Below are 25,464 nucleotides of genomic sequence, written 5' to 3'. Positions count from 1 at the left end.
AGGCTCCAGACCTCGACCCACAGGAGCTGTACCAACCTCGTTAACCAGATGCTCCCGCCTCACCCCACATCTTCCGTGGCCTCCTCCATCCTTCTCAGAGGCAGCCCACCCCCACGCCCCCTGAGGAGCACAGGGCCTAGGTCATGGACCCCCTTCTCTGGCGGGCCCACCAGAGTTGACAGGTGGGCAACTCCAGGCAGGGGAGAGGGTGTGGGGTCCTCAGCACCAGCCGTGATATGGAGGCCTCCATGAAAGTGGGGCAGCTCACGAGGAGCGTAGCACCAGTTGGTTCCCTGGGCCCTGGTTCAGGGGAGTTTAGGAAATGGGCCACAGGGCTGAAAACAGGGCCAAGGCCTGGGGCCTCCACAAGGCTGTCCCCTCCCGTGAAATAACCCAATGGTGGGCGCCACTCTACCCTTGAACCAACAGATCTACTCCCCCTCAGCCTGGTGGCCCTGAAATTCTGGGCTCAACACTGTGCTCGATGTGGGATCAGCCAAAGTTCCTCCCTTTTTACAGGGAGACTGTGACCTACACCGTGGTCTCATACTCCAGCAGCTCCTGGGGGATCCCGATGCTCCGGTACTGCAAGCGGGGTGTCGTAGGCGAGGAGTATTCCAGCGCCAGAATGGTCTTCCGGAGCCGGCGGTCGATAAAATGAGCGTCCCAGGCAGGGTACTTCTTACGAGGCAAGTCAATCCGAATGACAGGCCCCTCTGTCCGCAAGGTGCGGGCCACAGGCGTGAGAGGCAAGCCAGGTCGCACCTGGAAGACAGGTGGTGTGGGGGTCCCCACACGCTCGCCTCCCATGGGGGCTCCATCCCGCTCAGCGCCTGTAGTCCTGGGCAGGGACCTCGGGGGACTTGTGACAGCATCGGCTGGTGGGCCACAGGTCCCTCGGGCCTCAGGGCAGATGCAGCCAGGCATCTGGGGACCCAGCAGGGGCCCGTTAGGGTGCAGGAGGCAGTAGTAGACACACATGAAGAATATGCCCAGTGCGAAGCTGGAGGCCACGACGCAGACCAGAATAAGCGAGTGGAAGTCAGTGGAGAAGTTGCGGCTGGAGTACCAGAAGCCGGTGAGCACGGCGTTCTCGAGCAGGACGATGCAGTAGTAGAGGGTCATGCGGCGGCGGCTGCGGCCCTCCTTGACGTTGAACCAGCAGAAGATGTAGATGATGCCCACCACCATGTTGTAGATGATTTCCTCCCACTTGGACATGCAGAAGTCCGTCTCACCCTGGATGACCCAGAAGGTCATGACGCACCAGTGGGCCACAATGAAAATGCCAAAGTAGAGCTTGTAAACGCTGGCGAAGAGCGCGAAGGCCAGACTGCGGGCCGCGATGGCAAACAGGTGCCACAGCACCTGGGCCACGGCGCCCTTGTAGGACAGCGGCCTCTTGTCGTCCCGTGAGTCCCGCAGCACCTTCTGGTAGGAGGCCAGGGTCCAGGCCAGGGACACGAGTGAGGCGGAGGTGGAGAGGGCTGCGGAGACAGGGTGGGGGCAGGGTGGGCTGGGTTAGGGATGGGTCTGGGTTGGGGTCTGAGGAAAGGGGGAGGGGTCTGGGTCAGGATCTGGGTTCTGAGGAGGTGTGAGGGAAGGGTCTATAAATCAAGAGGGGTGTGGAGAGGGTCTGGGTGGGTGGTCTTCAAGAACATTGAGGCAGGGGTGAGAGTGGACAGGGCTGGGTACTTCTGCAGGGGTGGGAGCATAAAGGGAGAGGGGAAGTGGGTGATTTTGGTCTCCATAAGGGTCAGGTTGAGGTCTCTAGTATGGGGCTGTTAGGGTTCAGGCGTCTTGGTGGGAGGGTGGGAAAATAGGGTCCAGGACTCTGGGAGTGAAAAAGGAGGTGAAGAGGGGGTCATGATTAGGGAATGGAGGAGCCAGAAGGGACTGTTAGAAGCTACAGGCCACCAGGATGAGGCTGGGGCATGGAAAGGAATATCCAAGCTGAGCACAGCTGAGGACATGGGAAGAAAATCCCAGGTGGGAAGTTTCGACTGGGGCCCAGGACCCTGGGCGAGGGATGCCCAGGGAACCTGAGAGATGGTGATAGAGTCTTCTGAAACACTGAGGGTGTGTCGGGCAGTGTCGCGGTGGGAGGAGCGTGGGGAGCTCCATGGAGACTGGGAATGTGGTTTTTCTCTGACACTGACGGGGTTGGCCTGGTCTGTTAGGGTTAGAGAAGGGGCAAGGAGGGTGGGCGGGGTGAGTTCATGGGGACCAGGACAAAGCCTGGGAGGAGTTCCCAAGGGGCTGAAGAGCAGTGAGGGGTGGATGGAAAGGCTCTCTGGAAACTGGTGGTGATTCAGAGGGTCTGTGAGGCAGAGGGGTCGCCAGGAGATGCAGGCTGGGATTGGGACAGTCTGGGGAAAGCAGGGGCAGGGGACTTCCCTGAGGGTCTGAGGTGTGGTGATGGGGTCAAGGGCCTTTTTGGACTTGGCAGAAGTGAGGTCTGGTCTGCCCCGGCAATGGTGGGGGCGGGGGGGGGGGGGAGGAGGGCGGGAGGGGGTAGTGCGCAGGGAGCCTGAGAAGAGCAAGGGGGTGGGGTGTCTCCTAACACTGAGGGTAAGGGGGCCATTGGAGGGGACCTGGGGGTCTCCAGAGGCCTGGAGAATGGTGAGAGTAGAAGGGGCGGGGCCTCCAAAACCCCGACAGTGAGTGCGCCGAGGTGCGGGGAGTGGACAGGGCCTCCCCAGGGGGCCTTAAGCATGGGGCGGAGGTTGGGGGGCGTGGGGGGCGGGCAGGCGGAGGGGCGGGGCTCACCGGGCAGCAGGTCGGGGGCGCCGCCACGGTGCACCAGGAGGCTGAGCTGCAGCACAAGCTGCGGCGCGCTGCGCAGGAAGGTCTCCAGCAGGCGCAGCATGCTCACGTCGGCGCTCTCGAACAGCATCCGCCAGTAGAAGTGGCGCCGCAGCCGCTCCCCGCGCCAGCGGCTCTGCAGCCCTAGGTACACGGTGCGCAGGTACCTGCGGGAGGACGCGGTGCCCAGGCTGTTGCGCGCGCTCATCCCCCTCGCCCCCTCCCAACCAGACCCTCGCCACCCAGCAAGTGCAAAGGGCCAGGGCGCGGTGTTGCCCTGGGCAAGTCACTTACTGCGCTTGTTTCCTCAGCTGTGAAACGGCCTCATTGAAAGGATCACCTCACGGGGCTGTTGTTGGGCTGCTCCCACTGGGCTCACTAGCTTAAAGCACTGGCACAAAGTAAGCCTTTAATACAGCATTATAAGGATCATTACTGCTATGGCAAGTTAGGGCCTGCTTTCTTTGCAGGATTCTGGACACCTTACCTGGAGCTTGCAATAACCCTATTATTATCCCCATTTTATAGATGAGAAAACTGAGACTCAGAGAGGTATATCATTTGTCCAAGGCCACACAGCTAGGAAGCAGTGGAACCAGGATTCAAACCCAGGTGGGCTGGTCTCAGACCCACACTCTAACCAATAGGCAATACTGCCTCTCACTGTAAGCCATAAAGACTTGCCCATACACAGGTTCCTTCAGGGAGAGTCCTGGTGCCAGCCCCCAGTTCTGTTGCCAGCTTCCTGGCCTTTTCCCCAACCCCATGTCTGAGTGCCCAGTTCTCCCCGTAGGGAAGATGCTCAGAGATCCCCTGGCATTTGCAACTTGGCTGCTTCCTCTGGTGCCACTTCTCCCAACAAACTTCACAGCTCCAGCTGCTTTGCACATGTCACAGATTTGCTCGCCCTCACTGCTAAGCTTTTGCACTTTCTGTTCCCTCTGCCTGGAACACCTTGCCCTGTCCGCCAACCCCACCCCAGCCCCAAACCTGGATAACTCTTGCTTTTCATCCAAGGCTCAGCTTTTAGATATGACTTCTTCCAGGTAACCTCTACTGATCGCCCGCCACCTGAGGTAGGGGCCTCTCCCCGGCTTCCCTCCAATCCAGCACTCGTCACAGTGGGTTGTAACTGTCTGGTTATGCATCCATCTCCCCCAGTCTGTGAACTCCATGAGTATGACTAGGTCATAACTGACTGCTATACCCTCAGTTCTTAGCACACGGTAGGTGCCAGTCCTATTGGCTGCATGACTGAGTGCATGATTCCAAGTTTGTTTAACTGAATGGAACTCTGGTAGCCCCATAGGAGGTATGGAAGGGATCTGGAAGTCCTGAGTTCAATTCCTGACTTTGCTTCTAATTTGCTGTGTGATTTTGAACAAGACCCTCTCTGAGCCCTAGTTGATCCCATCTAAAGTGGTTGTGAGGATTAAATGGATAAGGTACTTTGCAACTATAAAGTGCAGTGCCCATTAGGGTGACAAAGGACCTGTCCACACAGATCTCTGCCCTGGCTCCTTGCCCAGCAGCTCCACTCCTGGCTGTTGCAGGTACAGACCCTGCTCCCCAACCCCCAAATTCTCTGATACACAGGACAGGGAAACCCTTTTCATAAAACCAGAGAGGGGGGCTTCCCTGGTGGCGCAGTGGTTGAGAGTCTGCCTGCCAATGCAGGGGACATGGGTTCGAGCCCTGGTCTGGGAAGATCCCACATGCTGCGGAGCAGCTGGGCCCGTGAGCCACAATTACTGAGCCTGCGCGTCTGGAGCCTGTGCTCCGCAACAAGAGAGGCCGCGACAGTGAGAGGCCCGCGCACCGCGATGAAGAGTGGCCCCCGCTTGCCGTCACTAGAGAAAGCCCTCGCACAGAAACGAAGACCCAACACAGCCATAAATAGAAATAAATAAATCTAAAAAAAAAAAAAAAAAAATCATTAAAAAAAACAAAAAAAACCAGAGAGGGCTCCTCTAGGAGTCATATCCCCCAAAACCAGGGGAGAAAATCCCACCAGATTCAATGACCCTATTGCCTGAATCCAAAATCAGGGAACCAGGGATCTGGGGGTCTATTCCCAGATGTGAAGTGCTGGCATTTCCAGGATGTTCTGTATTCAGCTGTGTGTGACCAGCCCAAGGGAGGAACCACAGTGCTCCCTGGAATTTGTGCTCAGCTAATTCCCAGAGTTTTCCCAAATGAGCATCCTGGTCTTAGCAATGGTGTGGCCCTCTCTGGGCCTCAGCTTCTCTATCTGCCAACAAGAGGGATGGGCTTGGAGACTTTGGAGATCCTTTCAGAGCTAATGTTCTGGGACCCAAACTTTCCCCCCAAAACATGGCCAGAAACATCCCATTTAGGCCTCTCCTTCCCATCTCTGGGTCTTCTGAGGACCAATCGTTGGTATAGACACACCCTCAGTGTGAAACAGTATGGGATTGGCACCCAGGATGGGGAAGAGGGCTGTTCCCTCAGAAGCTGACTCAAGATGCAAAGGCCCTTCAGTCTAACTCTCCCGTCCAGTGCTGGAATCCCTTCAGCAGTTCCCAGCCCTGTGCATTTACCCCTCTGCTCACACACTTCTCAGAACAGGGAGACGCTACCTCTTGAGGCAGAGCCTTTGGCTTCCGAGCAGCTCCAGGGCCGAACTGTGTTTCTCCTGATGAGCAGAAATTTGTCTCCCTGTGACTTCTATTCTCTAGGCCCCTGCCTACCCCCCAAATAAGGATCTCTGCAGCTAGAATCATTCATTCACGTAGCAAGCATATCTTGACCACTTGCTATGTTCCAGGCCCTGTGACCTTAAGTACCTCACAGTCCCACGGGAGGACAGACAAGCTAAGAGCTGAAATAGATGCTCTAAGATGCTGTGGAACCCAGAGAAGAGATGGGTAACTTTAGCTGGGGAAGACTTCCTGGAATCTTCCAGGGAAGACTCCCTGGAGGAAGAAACATTTGATCCCCGTTTTAAAGTATGGGTAGGCATTTGAAGGCACACGGGAAGCGGAGAGGCGTTTTAGGTGGAAGCCCAACTAAGGCAAAGGTGTAGAGGCATGAGAGAACATGGCTTTTTAGGGGAACGGCCAGTGTTTTGCCAGGCCTGGTGGGGAGGGTTGTCCTAGGGAGGAGCATTAGAAGACTAGAATTGTGAAGGGCATCAAATTTTGGACTAAACAGTTCATATTTTATTCTAAATCTGAATCCTATCCTAGAATCAGGGGTGATATGATCAGCTCGGTGGCTTAGAAAGCTCACTCTGTTGGCTGGCTTGGAGGAAGGCCAGGTGAGTCCCCAGTTTAGTTCAGGCCTGAAATGACAGGGCTGAGTTAAGGCAGGGCACAGAGGAGGAGCCGAGCGCAGAGCTGGAGATGCCAGAAGTGGGGGCGACTCGGGGAGAGACCAGGATGGCCCCCAGAGCTTCTCAGGGCCCAAAACGCACACCACCTGTCCCAGCCTCCATCTCCCCCTTCCCATTCCCTTTCCCAGTCCTGTGGCTCCGGCTTTGAACAGGAAGGAGAGACCAGCTGGTCCAGCGTGAAGGGGCCTGGGGAGCTGGGGGAGGGCAACACCCTGGAAGTTTCCCTCAGGCTGGAAGACCATCTGTTTCCCGGCCTGGGTCAGCATGAGAAAGGCCCCAGCCCGGCCAGCATCCATCACCACCTGACAGGCTGCTTGCCCAACTCCCCACCCACTCCTGTCCCCTCCTGTGCCAGCTCCCAACACCCCACACCCCAGCTAACAGCAGACAAAGGGCTTACCCAGCCGAGGGCCGCTGTTGGGCCAGAGCAAGGAAGGGGGAGGGGAAGAAAGAAGGCTTCTGAGACCCAAGAACATGGGGTCAGCAGGGAGCGTGGAAAGACCATGCTGCAGTCTGAGGGGGAAAGGGCCTCGCTTCAGCCTCATTCTGCCCCTTGCCCCTTTTGGCAACAGGACCAAAAATCGTGGCTGTCCTTTCCAGCCGGTGGTAAATGCTCGTTGCCAAGGACCTGCGAGGTTTTCATGGGCCTAGCAAAACATTTGAAGCCTGGGAAAAAAATTGGCTCTAAAACACAGGGAAAAACTGCAGAATCAAAATTAATAAATGTTTAATTAAATGTCTGCAAAACAAAGCATGATATCAGCCAGTCGACTGCAATTTGGCTTTTATCTGGGTATATATAATTTACATTCGATGTTTGATATGGCTGCATTTTAATATGCTTGATAGATGTGGGGCCCACAAAAGTCTTAAAACAGCTCTGCCCAGGACATACAACCTAATTTCCCTGGGCCTCAGTTTTACCTTTTCTAGAAAGGGGCCCAGCACTTGCCCTCCTGCCTACATCACAGACACTGGGGTGAGGATCAGGAGACAAGATGGCAATATGCTGGGCTTGTGGGTTTGCCCGTGCCCTGGATGCTGTGTGGCCTTGGGTAATCTCTCTGCCTCTCTGAGCCTCATTTTCCCCCTTGTTGTGGGCATTTGTAAATTGTAGAGGGATGTGCACATAGTGAGGGTGAGCATATGCTAGGTGGAGGCCTCTGGCTCCTTCTGATCATCAAGCAGCCTCTCTCTTTTAATTGAAAGTTGATGTACTAGCAGGTGCCCTTCAAACCTCCTCCAGGAAGCCCATCTGATCCCACTCTACTTGAAAGGAAGTTGGAAGAAGTTGATTTTCACCACAAATGGGACCGATGCCACCTACAGAGAACACCTCATCTCAGGGAAAGGAATCCAACTTCAGGGGCAGTGCCTCTGCTCTCCTCCAAAACACATCCCCAGTCTGTCCATTCACTGACACCACCCTGTTCCAGGCCATCGTCATCTTCTGCTTTCTCAGTCCTGCATCCACCCCTGTGCCCCACCACCATAGTCCATTCTCCACATGGCAACCAGTGGGATACTTTAAAAACTAATCATGTCAGATCATGCTAGTCCCCATCTCAAAATCTTCCAAGGGCCTCCCATCCCACTTGGAATAAAATCCAAGCATCTCCCCTTGACTTGCAGGCCCTAAACCATCTGGCCCTTTCTGTTTCTCTCAACTCGTCTCAAACCACTGCTTCATTCGTGTCCTGGAGGTTCCTGGAAGCCAGCCAAACGTGTTCCTGACTCTGGACCTTTGCACTTGCTACTTGCTCTGCCCGAAACACCCCCTTCCCCAGATCCTCCCGTGGCTGATTCCTCAGCTCCCACGTCACCTTCTCAGAGAGGCCCCCCAGGCCACCCATCCCATGTCAGCCCCTCCAGTCTCGCTAAATCACTCTCATCTCTCATATCACTCTGTCTTAGTTTCTTCTTAACATACACTATGAAACAATTTTATTTATTAATTTACACATCTATTTTCTGTTTTACCACTGTGGTTTGCTGAGGGTCAGGATCTCATCTATCTTGGTCACCACTGTGTCCCCAGCATCAGTACGTGTAGTAGGCACTCGATAAATATTTGTTGAATGAATACATGTGCATGAGTGTTTGCAGGTGTCTCCCTCCTGACCTTGGAGGCCCTGGGGCTTCTCTGCCTGAGTTTGCATAGAACCAGAACATCTGTCCTTCCTCCTCCAGGAAGCCTTCCCTGATGCTCCACAGCCTGGTTGGGCCTCCCCAGCTCTGACACGCCCCAGCCTTAAACTGCCTGAGGCCAGCGTGAGCCAGAACCTAACAGACAGCTCTACCACCCCCATTTTACCGGTGAGGAAACAGAGGTGCTCAGAAGTCTGTTTTGGATCTAACTTGCTGACTCCCAATCTTTGGCTTGGAGAAGAAGCCTGTCTGAGAGGAAACTGGAAATTGAAGCGGTAAGTGTGTATCGTTGAGGATGGGGTGGGGAGCAAAATGACCAAGCCTAGAGAAGAGAGAAGCCAGCAGTGAGGGTGTGAAATCCCTCCATTCAAAGATCCGAAAGGCTGTCTCCTCTGGACCCCCCAGCCCTGCGAGCAGGCAGCTGGGCAGGAGATGAACAGAGCTCATTCCCTTCTCCCCAGGCCCAGGGACTTCCCAGCATTGAGGGCTCCTTTCTAACAGGCAGAAGAGAGAAGGATGAGGGGATCCCACATCCCTAAGAAGCCAGAAAGTTTCTGGGTCACCCTGTCTCTCTCCTGTTCTCTGTTCCTGGGTTGCCCTGAGTCTCTGGTACCAGTCAGGGCTGCTGGCCTTGGCCTCAGTCTCCGTGCAGAAGGTCAGCCTGGACCCGTCTTTTGTGTGTCCTCACATCCTCGGTCATTGTCTCTCTCTGTCTCTGGCTCAGATCAGCTTGTTGTTGTGTCTGTCCCTTGAATGCAGGGTCAGCCTATTTATTTATCTGTTCCTCCGTTACTGTCAGTCAGTCAATCTATTTGTCAGTCAGGGTCACCCTGGGACCCTGGGTCAGTCCTCCTGTCTGTCCTTGGACTATAGGTCACATCATCTCTCAGATACTATGTCCATCTGTTAGTCAGCTTGACCCTGGGGTCCCAAGTCAGCCTGTCTGTCTGCTCTTAGAGGCCAGGAACGTCAGTCTGTCTGTCCCTTGGATGTCAGGATAGCCTGTCTGTCCCCTCGGATACCAGGTCTGCTTTTCTGTCTGTCTTTCTGGCTGTCTCTTGGATACTGCCTGTTGGTCTGTCCGTCTTTCAGTCTCTCGGTGGCTTGGTCCATCTGCTGGTCTGTTGCTCAGCTCGTGGCTCGCGTGACTGCCAGTTTTCCGGCCGCCCTCCCCTGCCTGCTCCCCGTCTCCCGACTCTGGGGCTCTCTCTGTCTGTCTGCGTCTCTCACATCCTCGGCTCCTCCATCTGTCGATCTCAGCGTTTCCGAGTGTGTGTTCTCGTCCCTCTGCACTCCCCCTCACAGCTCTGGGCCAAAAACACAGCAGCTTCCAGCGGCTCCCCCGCTCCCACCCCATCCAGAAACAGCACCATGGCCAGCTCTCTTGTCTCCATTGTGGGCCAGGCTTGCAGGCTCTGGAGGGTGACCAGGCTGGGCTGATGGAAAGGGGCAGAACACTATACCAACTGGGCCCACAGCTGCTCCGTAAGTCTGTAGGGGGATAGTGTGCAGGCAAAAATAATGATAATAGCTCACGCTTATTGAGCGCCCACTGTATGATAGGCTGTGCTAAGCCTTTTTATACATATTGTCCATTCCTCACAGCAAATCTTTGAGGTGGGTACTATTATTATCCTTATTTTACAGATGAAGAAACTGAGACCCAGAAGGGGACTGGGACTTGTATAAAGTCACACAGCAAGTTAGTGCCAGACCTAGGACTCAGACTTGGCTCTCCATGGGCCCCTGCATCAGAGAAGGTGCTTCAGTTCCCTGGAAGGTATTCAGAGGGCTGTCCGGGAGGACCCATGTCGGACAGGGCTGGACCTAAAAGCTTTGCTTGGAATTATGTGGGTTTAGAGAAAACTGGGGAAGGGGTGACAATAGTAGTTGGAGCGTCAGGAAACCCAGGCTCAAGGCCTTCACTGGACTTTCTGGGAAAGTCCAATCCCTCTGTGGGCTTTAGTTCTCCTACAAAATAGGTCCAAGGAACCTGATTCTTGCCTACCCCAAGGAGTTTTCATCAGGAGCATCTCCCCACCCATCCAATTCTGATAACATTAAGGCCCAGCAGCTGTGTCCTGAGCCCAAGTACTTCTCTCCACCCCGCTGTCATCACTCTGGTCCAAGCCACCCAACCCCAAGCAGCGGCAGCCTCCATCTACCTTGATCTCCTTCCCTCCATCCTTGCCCTTGTAGACCGTATTCTTCACACAGCAGCCTGAGGGGTCCTGTAAAATCCTAGGTCAGGTTATGTCACTCTCTACTGTCCTTAGAATAAAATCCTCACCATGACCTGTGGGGCCCGGTGCGATCCAGCCTCTGTCTACCTCTAGGACTTCATCTCCCTCCGCCTTCCCCCTCTCCCACATCTCCAGCTACACTGGTCTTGCTTCTTCCTGAACACCCCAAGCTCTTTCCAGCCTCAGGGCCTCTGCCTGGAAAGGGCTTTACCAACACCTGGCAAATTCTTATTCTTTCCATCTCAGGTCAGTGTCACCTCCTCAGAGAGGCCTTCCCAGATCCCCCCCTGCCTTCCAAAGCAATTCTACCCACCCCTCTTGCCACTTTCTGTCAAGTTACCCTATTTTCTTAATAACACATATCACAACCAGAGATGATCTAATTTACTTGCTTGCATATTTCTTGTCTGTCTCTCCATGAGTGTGGGGACCATGTTTGTCCTCTTCTCTGCTATGCCCCTAGTGCCTGGCACATAGTTAATGTTCAATATCTATTTGTTTCTTGAATGAGTGAATGAATGGAGTGTGAATGTATTTTATAAGCCCCCAAGTGAAGGCTGTCAAGTACAGAGGGAAAGAATCAGCCTTGAGAGTCAGGGAGACCCACGTTCAGATCCTGATGCCATCATTTACTGTCTGTATAGTTTTAGGCAAGTTGCTTCCCTCTCTGAACCCTTCAGCTCAATGCCCACCTTATGGGGTAGCTATAAAATCAGAAAGTGGTGATTTGTATAAAATGCCCAGCCCAGTGCAGGGTATTCAACCAATACGAGGTTTTAAGAAGCTGACAGACTCAGAGGCTCCAGCAGGGAGAGGAGGTCTTGTAGTTTCCAGTTTAGTTTCTGGCGAGGCTGAGACCTACTCCTCGCCTGACTTTCCCTGGTGCTCATTGAAACCATCCTCAGGAGACAGAGGGTCAGAGAAGTCCCTTCTGGACAAGTTCACAGGGCAGGGCCTTATTTGGGGTCTTCGCCTTCCTCCAGAAAATAACTGCCACTCATCAAAGACCTTCTGTGGGTACTTTGCTAAAATCCTCACTGCAGCCCTGTGAGGTTTCGTGGGCATGACCCCCATTTTCCAGATGAGGAAACTGAGTCTCAGAAAAGAGGAGGTTCACTTGACGTTTATTCACCCAGCATTTTTGAGTACCTACTGTGTGCCAGGAGCTGTGCTTAAATGCTGGTGGACACGATGGTGAGCAAGACAGACCCAGTCCATCTGGCACTGTCTAGCGGGGAACCTGGACATCGATGAAATCGTCCTGTAGACTTGAAACGACAGACATTCTGTGGGTTGCAGACATGTTCCAACTGGTTTCTGTGCTCCAGCGCTGAGGAAGGCAATGCTATGGGGGAAGCGCCCCAGCTTGGGAAGGGCGTGGCAGTCAGGGAAGGCTTTCTGAAGGAGGTGGCTACTGAGGCATGATCTGAAGCAGGCACAGGAGTTAACCAGGTGAAGGGAGGGAAGGGAGTTTCTGGCAGAGGAACAACATGGGCACAGGTCCTGAGTTAGGTGGAAACAGTAAGTGGTCAGAATGGCTATAGCTCCAGAAAAGGAGGTGAGAAAGCAAGGGATGAGGGGGACCATGGTGAAGCATTTGGTCTTTATCTGAAGAGTGAAGATTGTGTTGGATAGCACTTCTGCATTTTAGAGGGAGTACCCTGGCTGTAAGGAACAGATTGGAGGGAGGCAAGGGTGGAGGTTGGGAGACCAGTTACCAGGTGAGAGGTGAGGATGGCCCAGACAGAAGGGATGGACCCCAGAGACATTTAGCAGGCATTTGGAGAAGTGACTTGCCCAAGGTCAGTAGCCTGAAGCATCGGAATTGCATCTCAGATTAGGAATGGTGGACTCCTTCATTTCACCACAGGCATGGATCAAGCTGAGGACCTAGATGCAGTCTGTGAGTTCCCTGCAAAACACTGGGCCTCCAATTATACCGCTTCCTCACCTGAAATGTGGCCAAGGAAGCTCCTGGGGGGAATGGCCTTGAGGCCCCCTCCCCATCTGTCCACTCCTCAATGCTGAGCACTCCTGCAAGGATGCAAAATGGGACCTTCCTGGAATTGGCAGCCTAATGAGTCATAAATGTCAGTAAAGGATGTGATTTTACACGTTTGGCTCCCATTTCATATGGTGCTGGGAGCTGGGCTGTCTCCTTCCTCCTCAGCAGCCCCCTACAGAGTCACAGCACTTTTTTTTTTGCTGGGCTAAGGCCAAACATCTCCCTGCCACTAATTTTAGGCTCTGCCTGTAAAGCTGAGACCCTCTCCCAACCCGCCCACTGCAGTCAGCTCCCAGACAGTGCTCCTCTCTTTGCCCAACAGGGAAGCAGGCAGCTCCTCTCCAGCAAAGCATTTGGGACCAGGTTCCTGCCTCTTATGTTCTTCACTGTATGAGTGCAGCCAGATCTCCTTCCCTCTCTGGGCTTCACTTTCCGCATCTGTGAAATGGGTGCAGAGCAGAGACTCAAAGCCAGGACTCCATACTCTAGCCCAAGGCTCTTTGATCCCTGCTTTCCTCTTTTCCTGATATCCCTGTGTGACATTGGGATGGCATGAGCCTGTGAGGGAGAAGGAGTTAGATCCTGGTCTCCTGGTGGCATCTGAAGGTACTTGAAGATCAAGGCAGGGAGAAAGCACCACTTCTATTTGTCTCTGATCTATGAGATCCTAGATGGTAGAGGGGCCGAGCTGATATTATGAGGGGCTCTGGGGAATGAAAGAGAGGTGTCTAGAAAGGTAGCTGTCCCTCAGCTCCAGCTGATTGCTGCCATGGGAGAATGTGAGCCCAGTATGGCTGGAATTTCAATTTTTCAAGAAGAGCTGGAAATTAGGATATTTATGCAAAAAACAAAACAAAACAAAACAATAAAACCCAAAAACTTCAATTTGGAAATGTTGGCAACTAATTTTAAAGATACCATATGAATTTAAAAGAAATTATTATTCCTTTTTTAGGTTTGATAACAGTATTACATACTTCAGTTATATTTTTTAAAAGTCTATCTTTTTAGAGATGTACTGAAATATTTATGGATGCAATGATATGACATCTGAGACTTGCTTCAAAATAACATGGAAGGGCAAGAAATGGGGTGGGGTCCAGACCTATACTCTCCAACACCTACGTGTCCTACACTAGCCACATATGGTATGGTTCTTTAAATTTAAATTAGTTAAAATTAAACAAAATTTAAAATTCAGTTCCTCAGTTATACGTTTCAAATGCTCAATAGTCATGTGTGGCTAGTAGCTACTGTATTGGACAGTGCATTTCCTACATACATATATAGCATTTCCATCACTGCAGAAAGTTCTTTCGGATGGTGCTGGCCTAAATAAAACAAGGTTGGCCAGCAGATGATCATTCTTGGAGCAGGATGGTGGTACACAGAGGAATCATTATCCTGTTTCCTCTGCTTTTATATATTTAAAAATTTTCCATAATAAAAAGTTTCATTAAATAGTAGGGGAAAAAAAATACTGTGTGGGACAAACACATCCTCAGGCTGGATTTGCCCTTGGGCCACTGATTTGCAACCTGTGGTCCAGCAGATAAGCATCACAAAGCACCCAAGTTAGATCCACAGGCTCTTAAAACTGTGAGGGGCTTTAGAGATGACTGGCTTATCCTCCAAACTGAAGGCAGGAGGCCCTGCTACAGCTTCCCTGCCAAAGTCAGTCATGTTTGTCTGCATGCATGTCTGGTGATGTGGAGTTCACACCCTTGGGGCAACCCAGGGAGATCTTTCTTCTTATCAAACAGCTTCTGCCTCCCTTTAACCTTGGGTTGTCACCTATCCTCACACTGTCTCTGGAGTCACAGAATAAGTCTCCTTCCTTGAAGGGGGGATCTGTGGGTGAGGGGTAGTGAGCGTTAGGACCCTTGATGCCCTTCTCCCACCCCCTATCTTGTTATGAAGCAAGTAGGATGGGCTACTACTTGGGCCAATAATAATTGGTAGTAAATATTTTCTGAGCATATACTATGTGAAGACCCTATTCATTTACATTATCTCAAGACATCTTTACAAGAACCTTAAGGAGTGAATACTATCACCCCATTTCACAATGCGACTGGAGCTCCAGCTGGTGGAGCAACTTGCCCAAGTTCACACAGTGAGGAAGCCATGGCGCCATGGGCTGTACCAGTGCCCCAAGCTCTCAGCTACTCTGCTGTCTTGTCCAAGTCCTAGGAAAACTCATCCAGGATTCCCAAGCCCCCAGCTGGACTTTACAGATGGGATAACCGAATCCCAGGCAGAGAAATGTCTTGCTCAAGATTCTGATTTCAGAAACAGACTCACAGACTTAGAGAACCGACTTAAGGTTACCAGGGGGGAAGGGTGGGAGCAGGGATAGATTGGGAGTTTGGGTTTGACAGGTACACACTGCTAGATTTAAAATAGATAACCAACAAGGACCTACTGTATAGCACCGGGAACTCTGCTCAATATTCTGTAATAACCTAAATGGGAAAAGAATTTGAAAAAGAATAGATACATGTATATGTATAACTGAATCACTTTGCTGTACACCTGAAACTAACACAACATTGTTAATCAACTATACTCCAATATAAAATAAAACATTTAAATAAAGTTACGTTACTAACAGTGGGGGGAAAAAGATTCTGATTTTAAAGATTCTATTCAGTTCACGTGAACGTTTATTGAGCACTTACTGCATACGAGGAACTTCATCTCCTGTCAGACACACGTGCATCCTCCTGGGAACTCAGCCCCGGGGTTGCTTCTACCACATCTTGTACAAATACATACGTATTGCCCTTAGCCTGCATTTGTTCATTGACGGTTTGGAAGGCTGCGGATGAAGGCCTAAGCAGACCTCAGCACTGTGTCCACACAGCAAGGGGCTCCCACACTGCCTTAGCGCCCCCCACATCAGCCACAGATGCAAACCCTGCTTCAACAGAATTCGTGTTCTAAGACCCTACTATGGACCTCACCAAAGCTCGCTGGATACAAGGCCACCAATAGCAACAGAGTGTCAGCTCGGAGCCAGTCATGGTGGGGGACAGAAAGAAGAACGAACAAGGCCTCAACTCCCCAGGAGCTTTTAATCTGGTAGGAAAACCAGCCAGGTGGGCAAGGATCACAACAGAATCTGATCAGGACTGTGGGGCTGAGGAGGAATGAGTAATTGTGCATGGGGGGAAAGTCGGAGAGGAAGAACCCAGAATGTCAACAGTGGGTACTTTATATTAAAATAAAATTAAAAAAATACTTTTCTGACTTTTTCCCTCTTCCCAAAGCAATACATGATTGTTTGTTTTGTAAGAATACACTTAACTAGCAAAAGGTAGTATCTCTTGGTAGTTATACATGTGGGCTTGGGAGCCTGACCGCATGGCTTCAAACACTGGCTTTGCTACTTATGTATTAGGAGGCTGTTACCTCTCTGTGTGTCAATTTCCACATCTGAAACATGGGCCAATAATGCTAGCTAACACTACTTGAGGACTTATGATGTGTTGAATACTGTGTAAAGCATGTTCCATATATTAATTCAATAAGCCTTCATAATGGCCATTTGTATAGGGGTGTTATCCCATTTCACAGATGAGGAAACTGAGGCCCAGAGAGGTTAAGTGACTTGCCCAAGGTCACATAGCTCCTAAGTGGCAGAGTCAGAGTTTGGGCTCCACAGTCCTTATTATTCATTATTACACTCCTTACCTGACAGGACTGAAGAGGAATGACCTAATCTATGTCTCTATAAATGGTGACTATAATTTTCAGTAGTATCTGACTCTTTAAAAGCAGGTATACATGTTTTTAAAATGTATGCAGGTAAAATGTATTTCTTGGTTAATTAAAAATCAGAGTAAAATCATCAAGTGATACAAGAAATATCTAATTAGTAAGGGAAAATCTCCCTTAACCCCACCTCTGCGCCCCCAGAGATAATAAGTGGAGGGGAGTCTTCTTTGCACCTTTCCTGCACTGCCTGAGGTTTCAACAAGAGCATACAGCTCCTTTTTAAACAGACAAAACAACCAAGCAGTTTTCATTTTAGATGAAAAATGACAACAATTAGCCTGATTGAGGAAATGGGAGGTGGGGTCTGAGGGGCAGAGGGTGGCACATGTTGAGTTTGTTCAGGGCAAGCGTCTCAGAAGGGGTGGCATTTGAGCTTGGTCTTGTGGGATGTACAGAGTTTCACTGGGAGGAGGATGGGGCGGGGTGTTGCTGAAGGAAGGACTGCAGGCAGCTGCTTAGACGCATGAAGAAAAAGAGCATGTGACTTATTTGGGGGGGAGGGAAGAGCAGTGAGGAGATGAAAGGGTGGGAGGTGCGGGGCTTGACACCAGGCTATAGCATTAAGACTCGCTCAAGGGGCAGAGGGGAGCCAGGGCTGGCCCTCTGGCTACAGAGTGGCAGGGTCAGCTCTGAGCTTTAGAACTACCATTCTGGCCGCAGGTGGAGACAGGATGGGGAGGAGTGGGTTGGGGGGAGACCGGAGGCTGATAGGATTTCCCAGAGGAGGAATTCCGAGGCCCTAACAAAGGCAGAGTGGTGAATGGAGAGGCCAGAGAAGATCCCAACTCATCTTCCTTCCTCTCCCTGGGGACCTTCGTCCCAGCTGCCGGGGGTTCAAAGCCATTTCCTGGCAGCCCTCCCTCCTCCCCCAGGGCTTCTCCTGTGTGGTCTTTATAGATCAAACAGGGGACGCTGGGCCCAACTGCCGCCGCTGTGTCTGTTAGGAGCTGCTCTAATGGCCTGTTGCTGCCAGCTGGGCAGGGAGAGGAGGGCGGCCGGGTGGAGAGAGACCTAGAGAGGGGTCTCCCAGGAGGTGGGTGGTGAGGCTAGACTGGAACAACCCTGCAAGGTCAGAGCAGGGAGGGACCTTGTGGATAGTCACCGAGTTCAGGGGGTTGTAAACATGTTTCAGCTGTAGGACTGTCGAAACAAAATCTTAGACACGTGACCATCATATCAAGAAAGAGAAACTTGAGATACTCAGGTTGAAATGATGGTAAGAGGTGAAACACAGTTTGAAAACCACTATGGAATCCAACTCCTGACCTGTTTTTTGTATTACTTATATACTTGTATTATTACTGTACAACTAGTAATGGCTCCTGAGAATTGAGCACTTCCTGTGTTCCAGGCACTGTGTTAAACACTGCACATACATTCTTTAATTTACTACTCCTCCAAGCCACATGTGACACATACTATCAGTAAGAATGTCCAATTTGCAGATGAGAAAATTAAGGCACAGACAAGTTATGCCATTTGCCCCAAATCACAGAAAGTGGCAGGCACAGGATAAGGCTGATTCCAGAGTATGAGTTCTTAACCATTAACTGTCTTGCCCCACTGAGGAAACTGACCAAAGAAGGAAAGATATCCTGCCTGCTATGCCTGAAACAGACCCCCGCCCCCTCTGCTACTGCCCTGGTCCAGCCCCCATCTTCTCTCACCTGGATCATAGAGGGTGGGTCTCTTTGTGGGTCTCCAGGCTTACCCTGGCTTCCCTCCAGTCCATTTTCCATCCAGCAGCCAGAGTGCGCATTGTAAAGCATAAGTCTAGACCCTGTTCCTACTCTGCTCAAATCCTCTTGGGCTCCCCACTTCATGCAGAGTGAAAGTCCCAATCCTGCCCCCCGGCCTGTGGGGCCCTGCGTCATCCACCCCCAGCCACTCTGTCCACCATCGTCTCCTACAATCTCCCCCCAGCTCTCTGCTCTGCCACAGGGCCTTCTCCTTGCTCTGCTCCTTCCCTGTGCCTGGAACACCCTTCCCAAGACATCCACACAGCTTGCCCTCACCCTGTTCAGCCCTCTGCCCACGTGCCCACCCCTCACAGAGGCTGCCCTGACCACCTTATCTTGAAGGGCCACACCCTCCTCCGTTTCACTTTTTCCATAGTTCTTACCACTATCTGACCCATTATATTTTATATTATGTATTATATTTATATTATATATTATATTTATATTTTATATTAGGTAATATATATTATATTTTATTTTGTTTGTTTATTGGTTTCCCCCACTAGACTCTTGAGCTCCAAGCGGGCCGGGACTTTGTCTTGTTCACCACTGTATTTCCAGCACTTAGCGCAGTGCCTGGTAGACAGCAGGTGCTCCGTATATTTGTGGAATGAATGACTACAGATTAAATGCACAGCTGCCGTGTCCCTATGGCTTCAGGGTCCTTCAAGGCCCTCTTGCCCTCCTGCCCACTCACAGGCCACCCGCTCAGTGAACAAACCTCTTTCTACAGGGAACAAAGCCCGGGCTGATGGTCCTAACCATTGCCAGGGGTTCTGAGTACTTAACGATGGCCAGCCCTTTGCTAAACCCTTGGTAGCCAGCCCTTTGCTAAACCCTTGGTATATTATCTCTTGAAACCTCAAAACAACCCAAGAGGTGATACCATGTGGTCTCTAGTTTATAAAGGATGAGACCCAGGCACAGAGAGATTATGTGACCTGTCAGTATCGCACATATAAAGTGGTATGGTCAGGATTAGAACTGAGGACATTTGAATCCAGAGTTCATGCTCTTAACCATCACGCAAAGAATAGAGCTTCCCAGAGAGGAGCCCCAGAGCCTGACTTTCATACCAGGTAGGTCACTAATTCATTTCTGAACTTCTCTGGAGTGCAGGGCTTGTGAGGAGGCAGAGGGAGCAGTGCTGGGGCCTAGACATAGAGAGTGTGGTAGAGGGAGGGCCTTCAAAGTCCAGTTTGCCTCTTTCCTTCCCCTCCCTCCCACTTTGGGGTCCCCAGATCCTGACAGCCTGGGAGGAATCCCATGCCAGATTGTCTTCCACTAATTGGCTTAACAAACCACGCTTATCTGGGCAAAGCTGGGGCCCAGTGACTTTAAGATTAGGGAAAGCAGGATTCATGGCTTACTGCTCTCCTGCCCACAGGGTCAAAGGGGACAGGGTTAGGACTTTAATTGGCTTAACGTGCTGAGTGGCTTAACAGCTCAGAGCGTTGGGGGTGGGAGCTGGGCAGAAGGGCATGAAAACGCAGGTTGGTGTCCAGCCCCCAGCCAGCTTCATGTCTGACCAGAGGATCTGTGTGTTCTCTCAGGGATCAATCTGTCTCTGTACTGGGCCATTGCTCTGGGATCCTCTAATGCAGCCAGTGTGGTGGTGTCAGGGATAGAGCCTGGGCTTGGGAATTAGACAAAGGTGGGTTGACACCTCACCTCTCCCCCACTTGCTCAGTGGGTGACCTTCGGCAAGTTCATTGACTTTTCCAAGCCTCACTTTCTTGTCTGATAAATGGGTATATCAACTGTCACCAGAGGGAAGGTTTTGGGGCAGAACAAGATCACATGCCTAGAGCACCTCACATGGGGCCTGCTGAGACATGGAGGGTGCATAATGTCTGTGAATTCCTTCCCTTGCTCTCCCTCCTCAGAGCCCCATTTTGTGATTAAAATAATAACATGCGTCTTGCAGGGTTGTTTGGGAACAGAAGAAGAAAGGGCCTCAATCAATTGTAAGGAGCTGGCCAGAGGTTACAAAGAGGATAGGCCCACATATGTTTCCTGTGGTTGACACTATTTTTAAGAACCTTAATTAGTAGTTGAATACTGGCAGAATTCACAAAAAAAAAATCCCAATTTCCCATTTCTCGTGAGAAATCAAGACTTGACAACACCTGGTCCATGATTTCTTGTGGCACCATCAGCTGGAGCTGGGTGGAAGCTTCAGCTTCTCTAGGACACTGCTTGCCCCATACTGTCCCCTTGTCTGACACCCATGTACTGACACAGTCTGTGTTACTAGCTCCTCAAAGTATTCAAGCTTTTGATTCAGCATTGTGCAAGCATAAGGGGTTGAAAGATATCTTTATGATTCAAATTAATTTATTCAGATCTGGGGGCGTGGGATCAGCAGGTGAATGAATGGCCAGTCCCTCAGCTTTGATCATGCAGGTCTCACACACACATCTCCTTCCTCATTACCCTGGGTTCCACCCCTCAGAACATCTGCACCAAGTCCCGCTGAACAGTGAACCTGTTCTTTGTGGGAACCTCATGTTTGCTTACCACATTGCTTAGTTTCTAGGAATACCAACTCTGGTGGCTTCTTGTCTGGATTTCTCTCCATTTAGCCAGACTCTCAGCCATTTTTGAATCCAAAGCTTTTGGGACAGGGGCCCAGAGGTTTAGCTCTGATATAGACCCAGAGTCAGAATTCCAGAAAAGCGAAAGCTCTTAAGGTCATCAAATCTATTATTCTCATTTTACATACAGGGAAAGTGAGGCCCAGAGGTGGGAAAAGTCTTGCCCAAAGTCACCTAGCCAGCTAGTTACAAACCTGGATGAAGTCTCCTGATCCCACCCTACCCCCAATCCAGCACTTTCCTGACAATATACACGGTCTCCCCATCCTTATCCACATAGTTCAACTCCCTCCCCCTCCTTTCCCACTCTTATCTCAGTCCAGCAGAAGCCCTGACTTTCTATCATCCTGGAATCTTGGTATCTCAGACTCATAATTCTTTGAGCTTGGAGGACACTTTAGTGGCAGAATTGCAGGGGAGATAAATTGAACTTGGGCTTTGAAGGCAGAGAGTCTTGAGTCCCAGGGCTTTTACTCCCTAGCCATGTGACCTTGGGCAAGGATGTCCCTTTTCTGAGCCTCCATTCCCTCATCTGTTAAGCAGGAATGATAATACAACCACATTGCAGGATTATTAGGAGGGATACAGGAGATGAAGCAGGTAAAAAGGCAATCAGTAGTCTGGCACAAAGTGAATGCTTAATGAAACAATTGTTACAGAACTGTAAATTAGGGCTCTCATGCCCCTAATGCCTAAGTGAAAGAGTCCAGATGTGATCAAAGAGAATGGAACCGGACAAACTGAAGCACATATACCCTGTCTAAATTGTTCCAGGCCTGATATTGCTAGATGCATTTTTTTTTCAAGAGAAGCTAGGATTTTGGATTTTTGAAATACTATGCAAGCCAGACAAAACACTTCTGTAGGCCAGGTTCAACCTAAGAGCCATTAATTTGTCATCCCTGCAAAATCATCTCATCCCAAGCCCCTCATTTTACGAATAGGGTAGAGTAGAAATTGCTAGCCCTTTTATCTAAGAAACGATGGAGTTCAATGGACCCTCAGCCATCTGCAGCCACTCCCCTGAGACCCCCACCTCCACCCCATGGTCATTTTTTGCTCTGTTTGAGGGAAATTCAGTTTATGTTCAAGAAAGAAGTATGCATTTCTTGTAAGTAGATTCTGAAAATGGGAGAAAGGGGTTATGAGGTAGCCAGTGAGTCAAGGGGCAGCTGGCCCATTTTAGGCTGAAGGGAAAGGGGGATGAAGCTTTGGTTACCAAGAATAGGAAGTTACCATTTCAGAATCTAAAAATATCTTTCACCATCTGTCCACTCGGGCACAGAATGATAAATGCAGATTAGTTCCTGGATGTAGACATGAATATTTTTTGTGTCAAGCTAATAATAATAACACCACCTAGTGTGGATAGAGCTCCTCCCACCTTTCCCCCCAGGGCAAGCTAAATGGAATATATACATCATCTAGGCAAGGCATAGATGGGGAAACCAAGTCAGAGAGAGATTTGGCAACACAACAAGGGTGACACAGCAAGTGAGCAGCTGGGACAAACCCTGGGAGTCCTCTTTCCAACCCTCAGCTCAGAACTGCATCTTCTGAGTTAAGCACAATAAGTTAACAAGTAGCAGAATAAATATAACAACAGCAATAATCACCCTTTACTCCACAGTGACTTTGACTTTTTCCATGTTTTCCCCACAGGTGTGATAATCATGATAATCTATTGCATTCCTAAAATATGTTACAGTCTGCAGGGCCTTTACCAAGACCTTCTCTCACCTGACCATCCCAATAGGTAAGAAAATGTAATGTAGATCAATGAGATGAGAAGAGTAGGGAATCGCACTCTCTTCACAGGTGAGGAAACTGAGGCTTGGAGGGAGGAGGGGTTTGTGTAAGATCAAATAGCAGACAAGTTCATTCTGTCAGTGCACAGTAGAGCCTAAGCTACTAGAGCAATACAGACTCAAGGGGAACCCTAGGTCCAGAATTCCCCCTGTCTCCAGTTAACTCAGCTCAGCTCAGCAGCCACCCTCAGTCCTGGCAGAGGAAGAAGCCTAGAATTGGGCTGCTTGTACAAAGCTTCGGTTTTGTCTTACTGTCCTGAGATGAAAGGACAGATAGTGGCTATCTAATCTCAGATTCAAGATCCCATATCCCCATGGCTCTGTTTTCGGGGGGGCGGGGGGCGGTGGGTGCTGCAGAGACACTGGGGAAGTCCTAGGAGGCAGAAGGAGCTAGACATCTTCTCAGCTGGGTCCACCACAACCTTTCCCAAAAGTCCAAAAAGTTTGGGTGGGATATTCATTTAGCTGCCTCGAATTCTGTTTCTCCTGGGAGGTTGGGAATGGACTGCAGTTCCGAACTAAGAATCTTTGAGAGCAGAGAGGGACTTCTGAGATCTTTCCTAAGCCCAGGCTCAGGCTCAGCACTCAGGAAGAGGGGAGTGGGAAAGGGCTGGATGGAGCCCTGGGGCCCTGTTCCAACCTTCACATTCATCTCCATCGGCCCTGGGCCCTCCTCATTCACACACCCCTGAGGATCTCTTTCTCTTTCTTCTTGCCCCATTCCCTCTTCCCTCAATAGCCCGATCATAGAGGATGGTACTGAGGTTGGTCAGAGTTAGAGGGCAGAGGTCAGGGAGGAGCTGGCAGAGGAGGAATCAGAGCTGCAATAGGGTGGGGCGGGGCGGAGGTCAGGACAGGAGCGGGCGTGGAGGGTCAGAGAAAGGCTGGGGCGGCAGGCAGCCCCTTACCACCTCCCCCTCCTCCAACTCAGTTCTCTCCACCTGAGCTTCTCCTACCTCCAGACCTGGCCGAGCTGCAGGACGTGGACGAGGGTCTGCAGTAGCCAGACGCAGAGGCGGCGGCAGCGGCGGCAGCGGCGGCGGTAGGCGCTGGCCGAGGAGGGCTCAGGTCGGGGGCCCAGATCAGGGCTGCCTTCTTTGGTACGGAAGGCGACGGCGCTGTCCTTGGTGCTGATGACCGGCCCGCCGGCGCCGCTGCCCTTGGTGCTGACTGCGGGTCCCGGGGCCCCGGCGGTCTCCGTGTAGTCGTAGACGAACCAGCGGAAGCTGAGCAGTTGTACGACAAGCGAGGGCAGGATCACAAACAGCAACGTGAGGCCGAAGTAGGTGCGCTGACCCTGCAGGTAGTAGGAGGCCGCCAGCCACAGGTCCGTGGCGCCGTCGGAGAAGAACACGAGCAGCGCGCACAGCACCCAGCAGCAGTCCCGCAGCTCGTAGCGCGGCCCCGGGCCTCCCGCCCCGGTTACCCCGGGGTCCCCGGCTGCCGCCGCCGCCTCCCCGCGCCCACCCGCACCGCCCCGAGCTCCTCCGGCCGCCCCCTCCGGCCCCGGGCCGGCCGCGGCCACCGCTCCATCCGACTTCGCGGCCATGTTGGCGGAGCAGGAGGCGGGGAGCGACTTCCGGGCGGCGGAGGGGGGTGGGGTGCGGAGTGGGAAGGACCCTGTGCGGGCGGCTCCCGCCTCCTCCTCTTCTTCCTCTTCTTCTTTCTCCTCCCCTACACTTCAATTATTCATTCCCCTCGGCGCCGCCCCCGCCCCCGCCCTTCCCCCACCCCGCCTGGGCTGTGGCCGGATGGGGGCAGCCCTCCAGGGAATGGAGAGGGGGAGGGGAGGGGAGAGCATCCCAGGTCACCCTCCCCTTCCTTCCTCAGAGGCGTGGGGCTCCAGCCACATGCTTTCTGCCTCTAAGCCCCCCACCTCACTCCACTTCCTTCTTTCCTCTTTTCTTCACCATCCCTCTCTCCATCCTCTCCTCTTCCATTTATCTCCTCTGTTTACCTTCAGTGGTCTGGGTCTGAGGAGAGTAGGGGACCAGGGACTTGAAAGTAAGGGGCTTCTTAGGCAGGCACCCCCCCATGCTAACACCCCACTTCCTAGTTTCCAAAGTGTTCACGTATTGTTCCATCCCTTTCTTTGATTTTGAGAGGTCTCTTTTCTTATTGTCTTTTTCTTATTTAAGCTGAGTAAAGTGCAGCTCTGAGAGTTGCTGTCTCTTCCCACTCTCCCCTTTCCCTCCCTCAGGGACTGCCTTCATCTGGCCACAGCCCTAGTCGAACAGAGGCTGGGAAGGGGGCAACATCAGAGGGAAAAGGATGAGAGGAAACACCAAGTGGAGGAAAGAGCAAGTGCAAAGGCCTGGAGGCCTGAGACCGGAGGGCATGTTTTCAAGGAAGTCTGGATCACAGATCCAAGGAGGTGGAAAGCTAGGAAATTTGGGGCTGGAGAGTTCCAAGGGATGCGATCCTAAAGAGCCAGAAGCAATGGGGAACCACTGCAGAATTTGAACAGGGAAGTAATGTGATCAAATCAGGATTTGGAAAAAAGACCTGCAGCCAGAGGAGAGAAGTGCTTACAGGGAAGCAGTGTGGGGATGGAGAGACCAGAGAGAGAGAGAGTGATAACAGTAATCGATGAGAGGGGTAAGTTCCCTCATATGTCCTGGATATCCCTAGTTCACCACCCCACTTCACCCTGCTTTGCTCAGATTGGATGTACCAGGGCATTTATGATACAAGCACACATGTAGCAGTTTCTCTTTGCTCAGAATCATTCTAAGCACTATATATTTACTAACTCTTTATCCTTACAATTTGTGAGGTAGTTTATGTTTCCCTCCCATTTTACAGATGAAGAAACTGAGTCACAGAGAAGTTTATTTATTTGTTTGGAATCACACAGTAAGTGCTAGCGTCAAATTCAAACCCATCATCTGGTTCCAGAATAAGCTTTTCTACCTTCCAAAGGGAGGATGGGAATTAGGTGAGAAAGGGAGGAGAGAAGAGGGGAGGAAGGGAGGTTTGAGGAC

The 25,464-nt window shown here is 51.4% G+C and overlaps 1 protein-coding gene across 1 annotated transcript; it reads right to left on the bottom strand.

Annotated features, from left to right (window-relative positions):
• Positions 1-185: 185 nt before the first annotated feature.
• XKR7 (XK related 7) lies at positions 186-24,029 on the bottom strand. Its single transcript, XM_057529907.1, has 3 exons — positions 23,437-24,029; positions 2,770-2,972; positions 186-1,487 (listed from the first exon to the last, which is right to left on the bottom strand). The coding sequence occupies exons 1-3, from the start codon at positions 24,027-24,029 to the stop codon at positions 532-534; spliced, it is 1,752 nt and encodes a 583-aa protein (XP_057385890.1). The 3' UTR covers positions 186-531.
• Positions 24,030-25,464: the final 1,435 nt, after the last annotated feature.

This window comes from Balaenoptera acutorostrata, chromosome 15, assembly GCF_949987535.1.
Source record: "Balaenoptera acutorostrata chromosome 15, mBalAcu1.1, whole genome shotgun sequence".
NCBI classification, from domain to species: Eukaryota; Metazoa; Chordata; class Mammalia; order Artiodactyla; family Balaenopteridae; genus Balaenoptera; species Balaenoptera acutorostrata.
The sequence above is the reverse complement of the archived record's forward strand: the minus strand, read 5'-3'. Positions and strand labels throughout refer to the sequence as shown.